Genomic DNA, 24,298 nt, shown 5'->3' with positions numbered 1-24,298 from the left:
GAAGAACCTTAATTAAGTCCACGTAAAGAGTTTAAGACGAACATTTTTTTTAAAACTATCAATAATCTTACTACAAATTTAAAAGAAAGAGCTCAATGCTATCAGGAACTGAATGACAAATTTGTATTTTTAATAGACATGAGATTCAACAAAGATAAACTGAAGACATGCATTAATCGTCTGGTGGAAGACTACACGGAAGATATTGATGATAATTTATATGCAGAATTGAATATCTACATCTGTATTTGAAAAAACATTTTAATACTCAAGTTCCTGAATTGTCCCATTTGTTTTTGTACAAACTTATAAAGGAAAAACAAATGGAGGCTACATTTCTAAATACTGAAATCTTAGGATTCTTAGGATTTTATTAAATTTAAATTCTTAGGATTTTCAAATGTTTCATGATATCCAACTGCTCTGGAGAAAGGTAATTTTCAAAACTAAAATTAATAAAAAATGATTTGCGATCAACTATGTCACAAAAATCAATTAATATAGATTCATTGATTAAAGACTTTGTTAATGAAAAATACAGAAAAAAAATGATGTAGATTTTAAAAAATATTAAAAAAAAATTGAAATAAAACTTTTAATTACGCTAAACTAAGATTATATTTTTTTAAACTAACATATTACTTCTAAAAATGGGGCCGCAGGCTTTTTTTTGGCCTTGGGCCCCTAAAACTCTAAATCCGGCTCTGCCAGAAACATTACTATTGTTAAAGCTGAATAATAAGAAAATGTAAAAGAATCTTACAAATTGTGATCTTTTCAAATCTAAGACTACATTTAAACTTAAGATTTATTGAAATCCATATCTTTTTATGTTTATATACATAAGCTGTTAATTAAAAATATTAAACAATATTTATTTACATCAATTATTTTTAATTTAACAAAGAATCTAGACTACAATGCACAAAATTATTTAAGTGATCAACAAACTAAAGACTGTAATTTGTTGATCACTTTTTTGTCAACAAATTACAGTAACTTTCCCACGTTAAATACATAAAATATATATCTAATATAAAATAAATCCAATATAAAATAAATAAAAAAATAGTAAACTTACTCAAATCAGTACCAGTTATACTGTGTCAAGTGACTAAAAAACACTTCAATTCTTTACAATTGCACTAAAAAATAGCTTTCAGCTCTTTCCAATTACACTAAAAAATAAAACAAAACTTGCTTAGCTAAGTTGCCTAGTTCTTAAGAATCTGAAAACAAATAAGTAAAAAACCAAGAGCAAACAAACATTTATTTATTAAAACTACTATATTTAAACAAATTAAATTAAACAAAAAACAACATCAATTCTCCTTATAGGCTAAAAAAATTTTCAGCTCAAATTTGCTTGCAGACCTTGCTTGTAAAACCATGTGAATAAGAAACAGATTTAGAAAAACCTAGAAACTACTTAAAAATGACATATGCAACATTGAAGTTTAGACATCAACTGGACTAATTATTAGTAGATATTTTTAAAAAATTCATACAAATTTACAATACTTTGTTCTTCTATATTGCGAAAAATCCATCATATGATAAATATGAAATGAAAAAATGTAATGAATAAGTAAACACAAAGAAAAAGACATCATATATGAATTGAAAATCAATGCATTAATAGATTATTGTCAATAGCAATAAGGGCATAGAAGTAGTCGTTTAGGGGAGTGCTAAAAATAATACCATATAAACTATACCTACATTTATAGATCAGTCATTCTCAAACACAAAATGCATACATATAAGTTATTATACTATAACATATATATATTTATATATTAGAATACAATAACCTTTATGTATGCATGTTTTATATATATATATATATATATATATATATATATATATATATATATATATATATATATATATATATATATATATATATATATATATATATATATATATATATATATATATATATATATATATATATATATATATATATATACAGAAATACACACGTAAACATACTACCATACTACTTTATACGCACATACACATTTTAGCTGTATTTTAACTCTTAATAATAGTTAAAATGGAGCTAAAATGTCTAATACATAATAAAATCATCATGAAGTTAAATAAAAAACTCTAACAAATGTCAAAATTTATATAGGAATATGTAACTAATGGATAAAAGTAAAATATTTCTACTTATCAGCAAAACGGTTATATTAAAAGGTGAAGGAAAGCTTGAGTTTAAAAGTTTAATTAAAAGGTAAAAAAGCGTTTGAAAGTAAAAAATGTATAAATTGCTTCATATTATACTAACGCGACTAAACATTTACATAAAATATAATTATAAATACTTTGATAAAACTTACGGGAAACTTTTACGATTCAAAAACACACGGTATACAGTCAGTTAATGGTTGGCACGGAATGCCAACAGTTAGCCAACTATAGCCAATACTAGCCCGTTAGTTGGACCAACTAAAGCGTGTTTACTGGGTAAAGAATAAAAGAAAGCAAAGATTATTTTCAGCCCTATTAGAATTTTAAACTATTTTTAGTCCAGATTGCAAAAACTTGCTTCATATAAATGGTACTCTGCTATAAGCTGATTTTCAAAATTTAAAATCAAGTATAAATATTGAAATTTTTCCAGAAGAAGTCATTACAGCTTAGTTCCCAGTAAAAATGTAACTGATTCATTTGATGGAAATGCTGAAATTTTTTACCAATGATTCTTCATAATATTTTATGAAACAACAATTTCTTTTTAAAACTTAGCCAAAATTGTATAGAATAATAAGCAAAAATAATAATACAAGACTAAATAATAAAAATAAAACAATTGTCTTTTTATTTTTAAAATATTAATGACAACACTGCTATTTTACATATACTTTATAAAAAAAAATTTAGTTTTAAACAAATCTAATATATTAGATTTGTATATATATACATACATACATACATACATACATATATATATATATATATATATACACATATATATATATATATATATATATATATATATATATATATATATATATATATATATATATATATATACATATATATACACATATATATACATATATATACACACATATATATATATATATATATATATATATATATATATATATATATATATATATATATATATAAATTTCGTTGGCATGACTTAATACTATATTAATACCACTTTACATTAACCATGTAGCTACATGGTTATTAAATGCATTACATTTCCAGCTACTAAAAATATTTTTTAGTTTTTTTTGTTGTTATTATTGAAGCCAAAGTCATTAAAAGATAGGTTATCCTTGCAAGCACTAAGTGATTGTTGGTGCAGAAAATAATATTCAAATAATCTATTCCATTATGTAATCAAATTTTTAATACAGCAAAAACTTATTACTTAGGCAGCAAATTTAATGCTTCTTAATAAATATTTTGTTAACTTTATATGCTTAAAAGTAAGTTAAAGTAAAATACAAAAGTCACATTCTCTGTCTTCTTAAAATATATAAGCAATATGGTTCCAAAGTATAGACATATCATTTTTTTTCCTTCAAAGGTACAAAATTATACATTTAAAGTAGAAAATTTTACAACAAATCATTGTTTTTAACATAATTTAGGTAATAATTAAGGCATAATTTTCTGTCTAAGGTAGAGAATTATGTCGTATTAAGGGTATACCACATACATGTATCCTATCCTAAGATAGAAATTTCTAATTTTTTCTTAGAGTGTTTTCCAGGAATAAGTGCTTTTAAACAATCTAAAATGATAAAATTGTACTTGAATTTTTCTTGTTTCCAGAAAAAATACCAACATAATGTAAATAGTGATATATAAATTATCAACTAATCCAGCTAAGTAATCTTTATATAGAATATAGAGTTTATTAAGCTCTATTAGCTAACATTTTTAATAAATATACTCTGAATATATGATACTAAGCATTTATACCCATACACATTCATCTAATTATACAGATATTTGCATCTATAACATATTTTCATATAGCACATAACTTATATGCTTATATGATATAAGCTATATGGCTTGAATATGCATATTCATACCACTACAAACTCTGTCACGTAAATACATTTATCAACAGTTTTTATTTTTATTTTATTCTATATTCATCATTTTTATTCGGAATACGAAATATATATGCAATCCAAAATAATAACTTGAAACTAAATAACCAAAACAAACACAATTTTCTCCTACCATTTCAATATTTATCCCAGAAAATATGCAACTTAACTATAACGAAATACAAGGTTTACAATTTGATGCACTCTAAAGTAGGCTGAGTACTAGTATAGAAAGGAACTTAAGTGTTATAGGAAAACTGTTTCAAAACAAGTTAAACCTGACAAACCTGAAACCTGTTTCCAGACAAGTTAAACTCTATGACTATGGTTTCAACGACATTTTTTGTTGCACGTAAAATTAGGGTGAAAAACATAAATAGCAAAAAAATAATAATAAAGTTATCGAAAATATTAAATGTAAAGAAAAAAAAATTGTGCGATTTTAGGCGACTTTTCTTATAAAACCGCACACTTGAGAAAACATCGAAATTTTTAAATTTTAACTTCTTTATTATAATTTTTTTAACACAACTTATATTTAAGAAACTATATAAAAGTATTTACATTTTTTGCAACAAAAAAATTTAGTTCCAACTACATATTTCTTTGGCAAACATGTTTCTTTGCACAACTGTACCCGACACATCAAACCTTCACATTGCAATATTTCTGTGTGTAACTGTACCCTACACTTTTTACATTTTGCAACTTTTAATCGTTTGGCTTCTGGTACTTGTTCTTTATTATTGTTTTGCTGAGGTTACTCAGCATTGTTATGCTCAGGCATTTGAGTACTTGGCATAGAAGGTCTACGATTTGCTTTAAGTTTAGCAACTTTCACGGCTTCCTTTGTTGCTTTTTCTTCACCTTTTAATTTGAGGAACTCGATCACATTTTCTTCGGTAAAACATTTACCGCCAAGTTTTGACATGTTGCACTGCTTCGATTTCTTTAGATGCGATTTATTTCTGGCTTCAAAAAACTGCTTTATCTCGATACTGTTTTTGCAACGCTCAACGCATACTTGATATCTATCAAAACTTGAAGCTGGTGTAGTTGAGAAAGATGGTAATCGGTGTGCAGTTGGAGTAGGTGCTGCGACGGCTGTTGAAGATGATAAAGCTGTGTCTGAGCAAGATGGTGTAGGTGCTGCGAAGGCTGCTCAAGTTTATGCAGGTGGATTAAACGCTTGTGTGATTGCTAATGATTTATGTTGTTTTCATTAAGTGGAATAAGCCAGTGTACTGGAAACCAGCAATTGCATGCAAGCGTAAAAAACATTTACACTCTCGTACAGCAGTTTGAGCAACGGTGGAAAATTTTGTTTATTTAAATTCTTGCATTTTGAGTCTTTGCAATACTTTCTAAGAATTTCTTTCCATGCTTGTTTGACATGACAATAGACACCTCTATCCAATGGTTGTAGAATATGTGAAGAATGCTCAGGTAGACAAATCAAGATTATATTGTGTTTTTTGCACAACAATACTGCTTCCAAAGTTATGTGATTTCTATGCCCATCTAATACTAAAATAAGAATACTACCAATTTGCTCAGTTTTGGGAATAAATACTTCTTTCAGCAATTCAATAAATGTATCCTTTATTGAATGACTGAAAATCCAACCAGATTTTGAAATTGAATATTTGGTGCCAACTGGACCACCTCTTGCCAAGTCAGGACGAAAGTTTCTTTTGGCTTTGTATATTACAAATGGCGATGTAAAATACCCATCAGCGTTGCAGTAATTGTTTACAGTATAATGAATTTTTTAACTGTTGCCAGTAAGTTAAATGCACATCTTGTCCCTTTTCGACACACTACGGTTGCTTTGCCTTAATCACCCGAAAAACCTGTTTCATCACAATTCCAAATATGCGACCCAGAAGTTATTCCAGTCTGTTGATATTGCTTGGCGACGCATTCAAAATAACGATCAATTATTTCTGGCGTACAAGAAGTGGCTCTTTTAAATGCTAAGTTATCCGCTTTTCTTCAGCCACCAAGTAATTGGAACGCATGCACCATAAATCTTTCTGTTTCATTTGAGAGTACCATTGTTGTATCTAAGCCATGGAAGTCTTTGTTGTTTTTATTTTTGCGATCTTTGAGCGTTGGAACTGGAACGCCATGTTTGAATGCAGCTTTTCTCAACAATATATTACTTTCTTTCATATCAGTTAATGTGGCTAGTATATCGACTTTCTTGCATGCTTTTGTTTTTTTAGTTGACATGTTAAAGTGAATGAGTTAAATTGAATTGAGTGAGTAATGATTATATTGAGAAATAATACAATAATTGGTTTTTAATGAGTAAGAGATGATTATTTTAACAAATAACATTTTAGTTCATTTTTAAATAAACCGGAATTAACACTAAGTTAATTAGATAAAGATAGGCGCTTAGCCACATGCAAAAAACTAAACTAAGTAATTAATCGAGTGTGCGGTTTTATCAGAAAAAAGTGTTGTTTTTACTTTCTTGATTTTTTGTTTAACTTTTTGTTCTAACTGCATAAAAATTATACTATCAGAACTAAGATTAAATTTCCAACAAGATAGTGCTAAAATTATTTTTATATCAGTTTTGGTTCAAGCGCTATTTTGTTCGAAACGATAAAAAATATATAAAAAATTTTGACTCCCCGTTAGAGTTGTATGAAAAAAGTAAAAAATGGAATTGAATCGGCCTATAATTTTATCAATTCGAATAGAGAAGATTTCTGTATTTGAATCTATTTTTATTTTTTTCATAGCCATATCCGTTTAGTTTTTATTTGATGATTTCGATCAGTGTGCGGTTCGACCCGGTTTTACTCTACGTTGCAACGTACTAATTTTTTTTTTTTTTACTTTTCTGATCTGAACGGCTCAGATCGTCATTGACGTAACGGTCACCAGACATAAAATAAATCATTTTAAAAACCATAAAGAGAACGATACAAAAGTATTTACGCCATTAAAAGTTATTTTGTTATTTTATAATTTTTTTAAATAGGAGTTTCCAGTTGTTAGACGCAATTCTTAATAGTTAAAATTGAATTAACTGATAAAATTGATTATAATCAAATCGTCAGCAAAATATTAAATTTGTACTGTTAACATATGTCAAATAAAGTACTTTAATTAGGAATTTATTTAAGTTTTAATTCTAAAATAAAAGTTATTTACTACTGTGATCAAAAAGTAAGGTGAATTTTTTTTATAAAATGAAAAATCTTTATTTATTCTTCCAAATCTGTATCGTCCCGCTCAAAATAATCCCCCCCCCGGCCCCAATGCACCTTTGCCAACGTTTTTTCCAGTCTTCGAAGCATGCCGAAAAGTCCTCGGTAGGGATAGCCTTCAATGCGCGTGCCGATTCACGTTGGATCTCTTCAATGGACTCAAAACGATTTCCCCGGAGTGGTCTCTTGAGCTTTGGGAACAGCCAGAAGTCACATGGTGCTAAGTCGGGCGAATACGGTGGTTGTGGAGCAACATGAGTAGAGTTTTTGGCGAAAAACTCACGAAGAACCAGTGCTGTGTGCGAAGGCGCATTATCGTGGTGCAAAATCCAAGAGTTATTGGCCCATAATTCCGGTCTCTTTTTGCGAATAGCTTCACGCAAACGTTGCATAACGCTTAAATAATATTCCTTGTTGACAGTTTGGCCAGTTGGAAGGAATTCGTAGTGCGCGACACCACAATAATCAAAGAAAACAGTCAACATGACCTTGATTTTTGAGCAACTTTGACGTGGTTGCTTCGGTCTCGGCTCGCCTTTTTCACGGTATTCAGTCGATTGGTCGGTTGTTTCAGGGTCGTATGCGTAGACCCAAGTCTCATCGCCAGTAATAATTTGTTTGTAGATGTCTTGATATTCAGAAAGCATTGCTTCACACGTTTTAACGCGACGCTCTTTTTCAAAGAAATTGAGAAATTTCGGCACCAAACGTGATTTGAGTCTTCTGAAGCCTAAATGATCCTTCAAAATCGCTTGCACCGACCCAAATGATATTCCAACCATGTCAACAAGGTCTCGAATGGTTAACCGACGATTTGCAAGCACCAATTCTTTGATTTTGTTGATGTGGTGATCATCAATCGAAGTCGATGGTCGTCCGGAGCGTTCCAAGTCATCAACACGTTCTCGGCCTTCTTTGAAGTCTTTGTACCACTTGTAAACATGTTTTTGAGACATAGTCTCTTCACCGAAGGCCTTTTGCAACATTCGATACGTTTCAGCAGCAGAAATATCATTCCGCAAACAAAATTTAATAGCACTTCTTTGCTCAACAAAATTAGACATCGTGAAAATCGCCGAATGCACTTTTGGTACTTCAGAAACAAGCGTAAACAAAAAAAAATAATTATGAGTTTGACATGTAATTTGGCGCAAATGTTAATGACATTCCTACCAACTTAAAAATAAAAAAGATTGGACGATTCGAATAAGGCGGGAAGTTTAAATTAAAAATTCACCTTACTTTTTGATCACAGTAGTAAAAAGGTGACAATATTTGGGAAGTAGAGGCGCACCAAAAAAGTCTAAAACTTTCTTATTGTTATGGGGTTAAAAACAAAACAATGATAAATCTTTTAAAGAGATTTTTGACCAGAAAAAACTCAATATAAATGTACATTAAAAATATAAAAACATTTAAGAATATTAAAAGTCCTGCTTTTAATAAGTTCCACTTCAATAAACTCCACATTGATGCAAAAATTTTAGTTGTGAAACAATACAAATAGTATAGAATATTTTTTTTTATATTTGAGTTACTTGTAATAATTTTTAACATAGGGTGGATAGGGTGCAGTTGGAGCATCAACTAAAACATTTTGGTTTAATTCAGTCATGCGAGCAAAAACTTTTGTAAATTCTTTTACCCACAACGCATTGTTTCGTGCAAATTGAACAGAATATCGATGAGCTAATGAATGTTGACAAGGAATCGATTCTGAAGTTGGAGTGCAAGAAACTGCTCCGTTTTCATCGGTTGGCGTTATGACCCAAGAGTTTCCCATATCTGAGTTTAAAAGTAAAGTAGTTCTTTCAAACTCGGGCAATTTATCATTGGGTATTGGGCGATTTGGTACCTGCCATTGCTTTCTTGTTCCATTGATTGTGACTTGTATCCATGGTACAATATCAATAAACATTCTATAATAAGCATTGTCAAGAACGCTTGTTGGAGCTAAAGTGTCTGGGCCCGGAGAAACTGTTGAAAATTGTTCATCTACAAAGGTTCCTACAAAACCAGTGTTTTCCAGCCTACATCTTCCTAGCGTGTGTCCTCCTAAAATTGTCACAGCTTCTCTTATATTAAAGCCAAATACATTTTTGAAAAATTCAAACGTTTTATGTGTACCGTCGGTGCCAAATGGTGGATCAATACTTTGAATTTGATTAGGGGAGGTTTCACAATCTTTTCTGCCAACCTTAAAGTATTTTAATCCTAAGTATTTTACTGGAGCATCAACAGTCGATCTAGTTAGAGCAACAACAGCGGCTAAAGCGTAGAAATCTGCTCTGGAAATTTTTCCTTTATAAGACTCATCATATAAAGTATCAAGGCGATCAGATGTTATTTTTAACCCTCTGTTACCACTGTGCGTGTGATCGATACATCCATCGCAATTATCTTTACCAATACAATCGTGAAAAACTAAACGAACACAACCAGCAATCATGGGCAAGTCTCTATTTAATTTAACAGATTCGATTAAAGTTAAAAGATCGGTTTTTGCGCGTTCAAAATCTTCAAACGTTGGAATAATTTGAGTTCCCATTGTATGCGTCAATAACAACGTAACGCACCAAATTCCAGTCAACATAACCATGACTAAAGTACAAACAATATATATATATATATATATATATATATATATATATATATATATATATATATATATATATATATATATATATATATATATATATATATATATATATATATACATATATATATGTATATATATTATATAACTACTCTTTTCATACATTATTATTATAAATAATTAAAGTATATATTATTAATAATAATATAAATAAAAGTAATAATATATATGATAACAATACAAGAATATTATAAATTAAAATCTTGCCTAAAAATTTTGTTTTTTGATGAAAACTAATAGCGTGAATGTTTTTTGATTCAATTCATCAAATAAAATTTTTTTTTATAGAAAACTAAAAAAAAAAGACAATTAAACTTGGCAAATTTCACTTCCTCTATAGAGGAAGTGAAACTTGAATCGGTTTTGCCAAACTTCTTTTTATAGAGGAAGTGTCATTAGCGTTATCAGAAAATACAGTATTTTCTAGGAATTTGTTTTGAAATTTAACCTCCCACGATTCCCACATTCAAATTTGTAAGAGTAGAAGAAATGCTACGTGATTTAACAATTATTTCATTAAATTTCAAAGTTCATTAACTTTCTTATATTTTATTTTTATTAATATATTTATTTATATACATATATATATATATATATATATATATATATATATATATATATATATATATATATATATATATATATATATATATATATATATATATATATATATATATATATTAGGTTAGGCCAATTTTGGTATGTAAGTACCGCTAAACAATATAAAGTTGCATATTTACATGTAAGTAACAAAAATAGCAAACTTAAGTGTTTAAACTGAATTTTTTTTCTTTGCGGAACTTCGATGGAGTTAGTGGGTCTGCATACTTCGTAAACTACTTTTCGCTGTTTTATAAAATTTATTTTGATGAATTTTTTTTTCATTTTTTAAAGCACGCATGTATTGTTGGTAAACAATATTTAACTTCGTAGTTTCGTAGTCTTTAGTAAAGTCTCTGACTGCTTTTAACTTAACGGCGAAAAATCAGATATATAAGCGGCGAATAAATATTTTCAAAATACACTTTTCGATTCGCCCGAATCTATACAACTAGATTTAAATCTTTAACTGGTTTATATTTTATAAATGTTACTTTTGTAGAATGATAAAATGTAGTTAAAATAGATTAAAGGAACAATTAGCACGTTTTACTCGTAAATTAGTATACTAATTGTAAAAATATTATTATCAATTAAGTTATTATTTTGTGCAAAATTTAAATAGTTTAATGCTTTAATAAAGTGTTACTATTTTATTAATTTGCAAATAATTTATGTGTCTCGTAATAATAATATGAACAAAGTATTTAGTTTAAAAAAATAAAAAATGCCAAAAATAAAAAAAGGCCCTATACGCGATCGAAAAGTGAATTACGGAGGTTGCCTTTGTGATTTAATCACAACGGATCCAAGCACATACAGACAATTGATTCAATTTTATTACTTCTTAGATTGTTCTGACATTAAGCCAAACTTTTGGGCAATTGTTAAGCGTGTTTTATGTGTTTTAAAATCTATATGGTTATCTCCCAGCAAACTCGTCATGCTTGGCCTATGCATGGCCCACCATCGGCGTCATTACTAGTCCACCATCGGCCGACAAGCATGGCCCAATCCAAGTTTTTCTCACCGTTTAAGACATGGTCCATGCATGGCAGTCGCTTTTTCGAACGGCGTTTAGCCGATGTTTTGCCATTGCCTTTTTTTGTTACTTTTCGTTCATTTTGTTTGTTTTTAACTTTTATTGTTATTTTTATAAATAACCAATACTTTAATAAACGCGAGATTTTAACTCAGAGACTTTTGAGAGACAAATGCAAGATTTTAACTTAAAGATTTTAAAGTAAAACAAGTCAGGAAGAAAAAGGTGAAGCGGGGTGATGTTTGCCCTAAAATAGTCGCATGGGTGATATAAAAAGGAATGTGGGATATTTAAACTATAAGTACCATTATTTAGCAACAGTACGTTTTATATTACCAAATATTTTTATTTCAATAAAATTGCCTTCCAATGCAATACATAAAAGTTTAATGTTAGCGAACGGTTAATCTTCTACCATCATTTCAATTTGATGCTTACATGAACTAAAGTTTGGTACTTTTCGATATCCATATTTTTCTGCCTGTCAAGCTGATAGATTTGGCAATTACAACCAAGTCACTCAAAATAGCCAAAAGTGAAGAAATCGTAAAATAAGTAAAAAATTGTAACCAAAATAGCTAAAAGTAATGTAGTTGTAAAATAAACTATAAAAGTTAGTTATAAGATTAAATAAGAGAGGAATAGATTTATCTCTTCTACATTCATTAATTTTTACATATTATTAGGAATAAAAAAAAAAAAAAAGAAAACAACAACAAAAAACTCATTAAGTGCATATTTTTTTTTTTTTTTAGTTTACAATTATTAATCGTTAACAATATAACAATACATAAACTTGGTATCTGAAAGAAGATCCAAAAGATCTTGTCGTCAGAACCATATAAAATATATCAAACGTGTATATATAATATAATAAAAATACAATTGATTTAATAATTATTAACAATGTAGAATAAACAAAAACAGAAAATAGTTTTACATTTCAAAAATATTTATATATATATTGTCAGTAGAAAGAATAAAGTTTTTTAATTTAGTTTTAAAAACAGAAAACGAAATTGACAAATCAAAATTTGGAGCAACGATTTTGTTCCATAAATACGGTGCTCGATAGTTTATGCAAAATTGATTAAACTTTGTTTGACAAAAGGGTTCAATTATTAAATTATTATTTCGTAAAGTATATTTGTTTATAGCTTTATGGGTAAAAAGATCTTTAAAAATGAGCAATGGTTGTTCACTTTTACAACGAAACATAAAACATAAAATATTATAGACGTAGTGTTCGTAAACGTTAAGTGCTTTAACGTTTTTAAACAAAATATAAGAATGAGAAAAACGATTTTCAAAACATATATATACACACTTGATGAGTTTTTTGTTGTTGTTTTCTTTTATTTTATATATCAATTTCTATATATATGAAATTTCTTGGGATGCAATATAAAAAGAATACCTTACATTGTTTATCCAATAAATCAGAACTCATTGACTCCATGATAACATTAGATAATCGTGTTGTTTTCGAAAAAATACTCTCAATGAAATACTACATGTAAAATTATAAAAACATATTTAAATTGTCTTAAAACTATAAACCCATTGTTATCTTCACAAATGTAACTATAATTATTTTGTATTTCGATAAAAGATTTCAATACATTAAACACGTTTAACTTGCAAAGGAATAAAGCAAAAGCATAAAGGAAGATTATCATTGATACTACTTGACCTCCAATTTTACTGCAATCTTTTTCTTCTGACGATGTTTCAGATGATTTAAAAGTCATTTAAACAGTTTTGCATCTAATTTCTAATAATAAATAAATATAAAAGCACTAAACTTACATTAAAAAGTAGCAATATATTTATATATTATAACTTATCTATAGATTAAAAAACTAATTTACTCACAATATTGTGTTATTTTCATTTTACCTTTTTACATAATTAGTTTTTATGATTTTTGATTAGATTGATATGCTAACATCATTATTCAATCACATTGCTTTTTATATATGTAAAAATATTTAAAAAAACTAAACAAATGATAATAATAACGATGAGAACAATTATGATTCTACACTTATTAGCATAATTAAAAGAAAATGTTTAATCTACATAGGATTTTAACCCAGTCACGCAAAATGAATGTCAGATCAAACTCGTAAAATAAGTATAAAATTGTAACTAAAATAAATAAAAATAAGTGAAGTAAACGGAGGAATAAAATATAAAATAAACTATAAAAATGAGTACAAACTATAAAATCCAATACTCTGTAATGCTTGACTAATACAATTGTAACAATAAAAACATTATTTTACAAGAAAAATATATAAAATATCAAATAAAAGTTAGAACAAATAAAAAAAACCTTCAAGTATTTTTAGCTTACACTTTTAAGGCACAAGGTATTTAGATGTGATCCACTTAATTACCACAAAATAACTGTCTATTAATTTACTTACTGTTGATTATACCAAGGATTTGTTTTAACTACAAGGGAGTGCTGCTACATTGTTTATCTTATAGCCTGCTGCTACAAGGAAGTGCCTCAACATCGACTGAGGGTTTGGTTGGGGCAGACAGGTTATTAAATAACAAACAAAAAAAAATTATATTAAAATATTCCTTATGTTTATATTAAAAAGTCACCACTTTGAGTAAGTCTCACAACAAGCGAAATAATAAAACTATTTTATACCGCTTAACTGCAGATTACCCATTTATATAAGTAAATGATATAAATATATATTTATATATATTATAATAATATTATATTTTTTTTATTATTCAAGGTATTCAAGGCGCTCTTCTTGACTGGATCGCAGCTTGGCTAAGCAATCGATGTCAACGAGTGGTTATAAACGACATTACTTCTGAATGGCAAGCAGTCACTAGTGGAGTGCCTCAAGGCTCGGTGTTGGGCCCATTGCTATTCGTAATCTTTGTAAACGACCTGCCGGATAGTATTACTCATCATATAAAACTGTTTGCCGACGACAGCAAAATAATAGGGATAATTAAAAAGGAGTCGAACAACATCACTTTCCAAGATGACGTTGACAGAGCAGTGAAATGGTCACATATTTGGCTCTTGCATTTCAACGTTGAGAAATGCAAAGTAATGCATGTTGGGCGCGGATGTAACAAGTCAACGTACAAATACTCAATGTCAAACGTCGACGGCACCCGTCGTCCTCTCGAAGAAACCGCAGTCGAAAGAGATCTTGGTGTGATGGTCTCGAATGACCTTAACGTTAGACCGCAAATAGAGTCAGCCGCATCAGTAGCAAATAGAGTGCTAGGGCGACTCAAAAAAACATTTCGCAGTCGCAGTTTTTATTTATGGCGCACTCTGTATCTCACTTACATTCGCCCCCATCTTGAGTTTGCTGTACAAGCCTGGTCACCGCATTTAAAATCAGACATTGCCATTCTCGAGCAAGTCCAACATCGAGCAACAAAAACAATATCGACTATTAAACACATGACCTATGAAGATCGACTCCAACGGCTCGGTTTAACAACTCTTAAAGAACGCCGCAAAAGAGCAGATCTTATCGAGCAATTCAAAATCACTCGTAAACTCGAGCTTGTTAGTTTTGTCGTTCCGCAAAAAATTTCAAAAAGTAAAGATAAGTATATTCTAAATGGCCATAACCATAAACTAGAACGTCAGATGGTAAAAAACTGCGAGGAGCGGTAAAACTTTTTTTCAAATAGAATTGTCGCCCCATGGAATGCGCTTTCGCAAGAAGCAGTGAACGCTCAATCCATCAACGCTTTCAAAAACAACATAAGAAAGTAACTTTATTGATACAATTGCTGCTTTGTCTGTAGCTTCTGTATCTCCATGTTCGTCCGCATAGGGGGGCCTGGTGTAGCACCTCTTCATCAAATTATAAATAGATTATTGTATTTGTATTTGATCACTGAATAATAATAATAAAAAAAATAAAAAATTATATTTATGTATTTATGTGTATATATAATTACATAAATACTAAAATATAATTATATGTATATCATTTACTTATACTATAAATGATACAAATATAAAATAAATAATATAAATTATAAATGATTTGAGATTCTTATCATACTATTAGTATTGAGATCCTAAATCATACTATTAGTATAAAATTAACAAGTCATAGGTTATACATCGTTGAAATATAACATTTGCTGAATGTTATAACCTAAGACAATATTCATTATTAAAAAGTATAACCTATGATAAGTATAATCTATATAATATAGTATAACTTATGACAATATATTACATAATATCATAGTATTTGATTTTATTTTTAAAGTAAGTAAATGTTTTTTGAGGATACAAAATATGCTTTATAATATATAGTATGAATGATTGGAGATCCTCAAAAAACATTTACTTACTTAAAGTAAGTTTTTATTTTGAAAGTAATACTTTTAAAATAAAATTAAATATTATGATATTATGTAATATATTGTTATAAGTTATATATATTATATTATTTATATAATAATAATAATAATATAAATAAAGTAAAATGATTTGGTACCTCAAAAAACATTTACTTATTTTTAAAATAAAATCAAATATATATGGGTCAAATCATTATATTTCAACCAATTTAAAGAAAACTTTGTGGGGCACTATCTCTGATTTTCCTGATTTTTACATATTGTTATGTGCATTATGTGGATAGGTTAAATTTGAAGTTTCAGACTTCCAAGTACAACGGTTCACAAATTATAGCCTTAGAAACATTACACAGTGGCCCCCCTCGATTTACAAATGGTCAAAACAGACTACTTTACAGCTGTTTAACTTTTTTCTCACTTTCAACAAGTGTCTCATTTTTTCTAGAAATATTTTCTGGATAATTCTCTCTTTAAAAAATTAGTTTTTATTAACTTGTGTTAAATTAGAAAAAAATTATGACCTCCACAACTTTGGAAAAAATCTTAAAATTGCTAAAATATGCCAAAATGAAACTAACTGTAGCATTATTCTATTCATCCACAAGTCTTTACAGTTAAGTTTTTTTTTAACAATTCTTTTTACATCATCAAACTTAATAAGATTCAATTGATTAAAAGTGAAAAACAGAATCTAGGGGAATCTTGCAATTTGGAAGATTTCTTCATTTGAAACCACGATGGATCATAAACTTTAACAATATAATGGGTAAGCTTTTTCAGACTTGCGCTTGGAGAAATATCTTGAGTGTATAAACAAAGAATTCGTATAGAAATGGTTAACCATCGAGCATGATTCTTTGGACCTATTAAACAATTAGCCCATTTGTTGTCTACTTTACCTAATCCAATACCTTATATATAAAATATTCGTAAAAAAGCCTTTGATCATTACTAAAATCTTTTAATATCTCATGTGAAACATATCCTCCAGTGATAGAAGTTTGAATTGTTTCAAACTCTACTTGAGATTGTCTATGAATTTCTTCAGAGCATCTATTCCCAATCGGTCCACTAAAATTTTGTGGACCGGTTGTTTTTCCATCTAACTTTTTAAAAAGAGCTTTAGTGGGAGTTAATTCTGATGAAGGCTACAACCTATTGTGTAAAGTTTCCTTCCTATCAACTCTTCTAGATTAACCACCAAGCCACTCCTCCAACCTGTGTTTGATGCAGTATTGTCTAAAAGAATTGCATAGATGCTCTCCAGACTGTCATATTCTTCAAGTACACTAAATGTTTCAAGAGCCAGAACATCCCCATTAGCACCAACAACGAGTATTGTTCTGTGTGTCAAGTAGATCCCGTGAGATTTGCCATCCTCATGTGTAAAAGTAAGATGATGCTCTGCAGCAACACATTTTGTTATGAAATTTTTTCGCTCAGAACTATTTTCTTTTAAGTACATTTGCAAAATAGTTGTGTCTTCTCTTCTGAATCTGTGAAATTGTTTTTACTTTTGACTTAGCTCTGTCTAATTTACACTTATCCATTAGAATATTATTGATGTCAACTTCCGGTTGCAATAGATGCTTGATATCATGGAGTTAAGCGTTCCCAAGAGCTGCGCCGAGATTTGAAGAACATCCGCCTCAGACCAGCTCCATACTATAATCTGCCTGAGTTCTTTTACTTGGTTTCCATTTATCGTGTTCCTTAAGTAAAACGAATTAAGGCTACGCAAATAAAAATACCTGAGATGTTATAATTTCAGATATACATTCTGGGGGATTTGGTAATAAACTTGAAAGCTCATTATTAATATGTTTGTGATGTTATATATTTCCTTCCTTCTGTTTAATCTTGTTTTTTTGTTTTGAAGCAGAGGTATCTACCGAAGACATCTAAAATAAACCTTTTGGTCTAATTTTTAAACGCTGGTCCCGTATATAAGCTCTTTCATCTATTGGACTTTTGCTTCTTTAAGAAATATGCAAATAATGTGTTCCACCAATATCCAATGAACAGCAACAAGCAGATATGTCAAAAAGTTTATCTAGTTTAGAATCTAGGTTTCGTCTGATATTTGCTTTAGCGTGTTTGTTTCAATAGATTTATCGTTTATAAAAGGCAATCGTGGATTGACAGCCCAGCAAACTCTCCATGCTTGGTCCATACATGGGATTCATTGGCTGATGACAGGTACCACTGCGCCGGTGATGCCGTTCATATTCCAATGATTTGCCATGTTCGTTTTACAATCAGCCGACTGAGCCGATCATGCCGATCTTGTTCCAGACGTAAACCAAGTTTGTAATTCAAAAAAAAATGTGAGTTTGCGCATACGTTATTTTTATAAAGAATTTTTAAATAAAATCTTAAAGAGTTACTAAAGAATTAAAAATAAATATAAAAATCTTCAACTTTTTAACAAATGTCAGTTTCCTTATTACTTTTTATTGATTTCTATTTGTTATAATTTTATTGGAATTCATTAACTAATGAAAAGAAATCTTTTATAGCAAAACGGATTGTAATGGCATATGGGTCAAATCATTATATTTCAACCAATGTGGGTCACCATCTCTGATTTTCCTGATTTTTACATATTGTTATGTGCATTATGTAGATAGGTTAGTTTTGAAGTTTCAGACTTCCAAGTACAACGGTTCACAAATTATACCCTTAGAAACGTGACACAGTGGACCCCCTCGATTTACAAATGATCAAAACAGACTACTTTAGAGCTGTTTAACTTTTTTCTCACTGTCAACAAGTGTCTCATTTTTTGTAGAACTATTTTCTGGATAATTCTCTCTTTAAAAAAGTGGTTTTTATTAAATTGTGTTAAATTAGAAAAAAAATTATGACCTCCTCAACTTTAGAAAAAATCCTAAAATTGCTAAAATATGCCAAAATGAAACTAACTTTAGCATTATTCTATTCATCCACAAGTCTTTACTGTTAAGTTTTCTGATTAGCTTCTACTGTCTGCAATAAATGGGCAAAATATAGGCAGCTTGTTACAGTTTAGAACTTAAATATATCTAAAAGCAAAATATCCACTCGCCTAAATAGTCCAATTTTCAGTCATTTTGAAATACTTGTAAATTTTTCTAACACTTTGTTTTGATCTAAGATTAACAGCATATAAGACCATTAGATCTAACTATCTGAAAATGCAAACATTATAAACTTGTCAAATCCACACCGAAAATGCCAGCATTTTTAAATTACCCTATTTGACAATGAAAACAATATAGCAAATGAATTTAACAATTTTTTTGTGAATATAGGACCTAAACTTGCGGCAAAAATTCCAAATGTAAATAAATCATTTAAGGAATACCTTCAGTGCAATAAAAATCAATTTAAAAATGAGAATTTAACCTTTAAAGAATACGAAACAGCTTTTAAAAGCTTGAAACGTAATAAGTCATCTGGAATTGATGGTATAAACAGCAACATTGTCATTGACTGTTTTAATGAGTTAAAAGTGCCTTTATTTAAAATTTGTAAACGTTCTCTGAATGAGGGTATCTTTCCTGATATACTTAAATCAGCAAAAGTTAAACCTATATATAAATCAGGCGATAAAACGGATATTGGAAACTATAGACCAATATCTATACTTTCCATTTTTTCTAGGATTTTTGAGTGAATCATGTTCAATAGGTTATATGCATTTTTTAAAAATAATGACTTATTCTATTCAAAACAGTTTGGATTCCAGAAAAGCACTTCAACTGAACATGCAATACTTCACTTAATTAATGAAATAAAAAACTCTTTTGCAAACGGAGAATTTACTTTAGGCGTGTTTATTGACCTCTCCAAGGCCTTTGACGCAGTGGATCATAAAATAATGATAAAAAAGCTTATGATGTACGGCATAAGAGACGTACCCTGCAGGTGGATTGCAGAATACGTGAGTAAACGTACACAGTCCATATATAACGGAAATAAAAAACTAACAAATTCATCTTTAATTTCTTGTGGAGTGCCCCAAGGATCTATTCTTGGGCCTCTACTTTTCCTAAGATCTCTGGAGAGCGACAAATATATCAACAATAATGTTTGCTGACGACAGTAACTTTTTTATTTCAGGAAAAGATATACCTCAACTCTTTGTACAAATGAACAACGAGTTAGATAAAATTTCACTATGGTTCAATGCAAATAAACTTTCTATTAATTCAAGTAAATCAAAGTTCTCATTGTTCCACCCTTTAAAAAAAAAAAAAAATTCCTATTTCTTTTCCAAAACTAGTTATCGAAAACACAGAAGTTAGTCGCGAAAGAGTCACAAAATTTCTTGGTGTTCTCATAGACGAAAATATTACCTGGAATAAACATATTGCCTATATTGGAAGAAAAATATCAAAAAGTATTGGCGTTCTATATCAGTCACGGGATTTACTTAATAAGCATCATCTAAAACAAATCTATTTCAGTTTTATACAAAGTTACTTGAATTACGCGAATATTGCGTGGTGTAGTACATCTAAAAGCAAGCTTGAAGCACTCTATCGAAAACAAAAACATGCCTTAAGAATAATAAATTTTAAAAATAAAAACGAACATGCAAAACCATTGTTCGAAATTATGAACATCTTTACGTTATACGAGATAAACGTTTATAAAATTTTATGTCTCATGTACAAAAGTAAATTTCAACAATGCCCCTCAATTTTTAATGATCTTTATGAAATAAAACCTAACATTAAGTATACTTTACGCACAACAGGCTTAATTGAACCATTGTGCAAAACTAGACAAGAATAATTTAAAATTACGTATCGTGCTCCGCATATCTGGAATAAAATCTTAGCAAAATATAGTAATTTAAGTAAGTTGTAAACAATATAAACTGCTTTCAAAAACTAATAAAAAAGAGTATTTCAAAGTATAAAAATCTTATTAATGATTTCTTTTAAACTGCTTTCTTTTTTTTTTAATTGTTTTTTTTGTTTTTTTTTTGTTTGTTTGTTGTTTCTTTGACTGTTTGATTTATTTGTTCTTGTCTTTTTACATCGAATGTTTTTGGTGTTAACACTATTTACCTTAGTTAATTAAGTTTTGCTTTTAACAATATTATAGGAATTTAATATTGTAAAAACATAACTAGTACAACGGTTCTTGATGATAAGACTTAATGGTCTTCTGCAAGTTTCCCGCGTTTTTATATATTTTTGTATAACTATCTCTTATTATTTTGTCTTTGATTTTTTTTTATATTTATAACTGGATTATTTTTGAAAGAATAAGAGTATCTTGTATTATATTACGGAACTTAATAGTAACAAAAACGGAAAATTTAATAATATAAATAAAATAAATAAATAAATAATTAAATAAATAAAAAAATAAAAAAATAAATATTTTTCAATCATCAACGGTTGTATGTGTTACTAGAAACCGGTGCTCCTCTAATCTGTCAACTGACCTATGTAAAGGGTGCAACTAATTATAAGTCATTTCTTAATAAAAGGAAAGGTATGGTTGGTTGTTCTCTCCTTTATCTGGTCTTTATAGTTGACAGGGTCACAAATAAAGGGGGCAGTAATTTTTTAGAGGCCTTCATTATTGTTCAACTAAAGGTCTCTAAATTAATTTAGATATTTAGATACTTAATATCTAAATATCGAATTTCAAAATGAAACCATTATTTCTTTAAATTCTATTTTATTATAGGTAATTTCAAAATGAAACCATTATTTCTTTAAATTCTATTTTATTATAGGTAATCAGTGGTCTATATGTAATCTAGATCCCCCCCCCTCACTCAGTTAGGGGAGGGGGAGGGGCAGGAGGGGTTTGGGGTGGCACCAACCAAAGGGGGAAGGGGGTGGGGCAACCAACTTATAAGATACAAGCATTCATTTCTAGCATGAAACATTCATAATTCATTTTCTAATGAATATAAAGTTAAGGCCATTAGACCTTTAATGCATTTTTTCATGCTTTTACCATAAAATTCCAGATCAATGAATTAATAAATTTTTATTAATTCATCACAAAATTTTAGTGGATCGATTGGGAATAGATGATCTGAAGCAAATTCATAGACAATCTCACGTAGAGTTTGAAGCAATTCAAACTTCTATCACTGGAGGATATGTTTCACATGAGATATTAAAAGATTTTAGTCCTGATCAAAGACTTCTTTACGAATATTGTATATATAAGGTATTGGATTAGGTAAAGTAGACGACAAATGGGCTAATTGTTTAATAGGTCCAAAGAATCATGCTCGATGGTTAACCATTTCTATACGAATTCTTTGTTTATACACTCAAGATATTTCTCCAAGCGCAAGTCTGAAAAAGCTTACCCATTATATTGTTAAAGTTTATGCTCCATCGTGGTTTCAAATGAAGAAATCTTCCAAATTGCAAGATTCCCCCAGATTCTGTTTTTCACTTTTAATCAATTGAATCTTATTAAGTTTGATGGTGTAAAAAGAATTGTTAAAAAACATTCAAGGTAATGCTTTCTGTTTGATACCTGCAAATTTTCTCTACACCATGGTTAAAAATAATGATGAGCAGATCAGGACTCTCGGATTTGAGACAATACTCACTCTCTAGAAACAGTAAACTTTTTAAAATTAGTTTTTCTATTTATAATTTATCAGGCAACTGTATACAAAGCTTTTTTAAAAATGTATTGTTCTTTATTTTATAATATTAAGTTTTAATTAAGGTTATTAATTTTTTTTGCTTTTCCCAAGTTTTTTGAAAGCAGCGATGTTTTTATTTTTAGAAACAAAAGCAGTCATGGAATAGAAAAGAAAATCCCTCAACTAAATTAGAATGCTACGAGCTGGATATCTCTTATTGATATTACTGATCTTACTTATTTCGAAATGGAGCCACTAACTACAAAAGAGTTTTTTGATGAAGATATTTACACATTCATTAAAAATAAAAAAAGCCTAATATTCAAGACCTCCCCTCTCGTTCCCAGAGCGTTGAGAGATTTGTCAAATTAGTTTCTGAAGCTTCTAACACCGTATACGGATTTGGCATATATCTATACTAACAAAACTGCTTAGCAGAAAAATGCGTCAAAGGTTTTTGTCAAAAGGACATTATTCTCAGGTAAATGTTACAAGTCCAATTCATATTTAAGTATAAATTTTTTACTTGTTGTGTTACATCGATTTATACTTAAATATGAATTGAACTTGTAACATTTTTGCTTAATTAAACGAAACGATAAACTGAATCAATGATTTTAAATACGAATATTTGAGTTATTCCTTGGTGTTTTGTTGACAAAATTTCAATCAAAACTTTTTTGATTGAAATTTTGTCTGAACGTATTAAAAAGTATGAAACCGCAAGCAAAAAGTTAATATTTTTATAGCAAATGTTGATGAGGGTGTCCTTTAAATTTTGATCTCTTATCCGCAAGCCGCCTTTTGACTAAACACCTTCAACTATTTATTTTTTTGTTTTATATATATAAATACAAATTTCAGTACCTTAGCCGTTACGATTACAAAAAAAAAGTAAAAAATTGACCTACCCTAATATATATATATATATATATATATATATATATATATATATATATATATATATATATATATATATATATATATATATATATATATATATATATATATATATATATATATATATATATATATAAAGTTAACAAAAAGGAGTCAAAATTCCAAAAAAACAATGAAAAAAACTATTCCAACTAAGAAAAGTAAAATATATTGCGTCAATCTTTCCTTAATTTTGATTTTTAGCATTTATTTCCGTTAAAAAAAATTATTAAATAGTTTTAAAATTTCGTTAGTCAACGTGCTAGTGTGGCCGAGTGTTTATCGCGCAGAGCTTCTTAATAAAGACGCCATGGTTGGAGTCTGACCCTTCTTTTTTTTTAATTTTTTTAGATTTTTTAAAGTACAATATACTTATGAAGTTTTATAGAGATTATATACAAAAATATGGCGATAAATTTTAACAAATGAAAAGATTTTTTAAAAAGCTATAAAATCTAAAAACATCAAAAAAAAACATGGGTAATTTTGTTGCGTATGCGTCATGATTGAGATGCTTATGTTATTTTAGTTTTACATTTCAAGTTTTTTTACAACTAAGTTGAGTTCGTGCAAGAAAAATGAGTATACAACATGTTTGTATACAGAATTTAAAATCTATAGAACTATAACGTTGTTTTGTTTTGTAAATAACAGAAATTAAAAAAAAAGAAGCAAGCTGATGATTTGAACTTGTCACGCAGCGACCTTTACTTTTTCTAAAAGAGTAAGGGGGTTCAAAAAGTATGT

The 24,298-nt window shown here is 28.8% G+C and overlaps 1 protein-coding gene across 1 annotated transcript; it reads right to left on the bottom strand.

Annotated features, from left to right (window-relative positions):
• Positions 1-8,668: 8,668 nt before the first annotated feature.
• Positions 8,669-13,367, bottom strand: LOC100206471 (putative ascorbate peroxidase). The gene is made up of 2 exons (XM_065819995.1): positions 13,039-13,367; positions 8,669-9,919 (listed from the first exon to the last, which is right to left on the bottom strand). Exons 1-2 carry the CDS (start codon positions 13,073-13,075, stop codon positions 8,853-8,855), a joined length of 1,104 nt encoding a protein of 367 aa, XP_065676067.1. The 5' UTR covers positions 13,076-13,367; the 3' UTR covers positions 8,669-8,852.
• Between the last annotated feature and the right edge of the window lie 10,931 nt (positions 13,368-24,298).

Source organism: Hydra vulgaris, chromosome 15 (assembly GCF_038396675.1).
Source record: "Hydra vulgaris chromosome 15, alternate assembly HydraT2T_AEP".
NCBI lineage: Eukaryota > Metazoa > Cnidaria > Hydrozoa > Anthoathecata > Hydridae > Hydra > Hydra vulgaris.
This window is presented reverse-complemented; position numbering and strand designations above follow the sequence as displayed.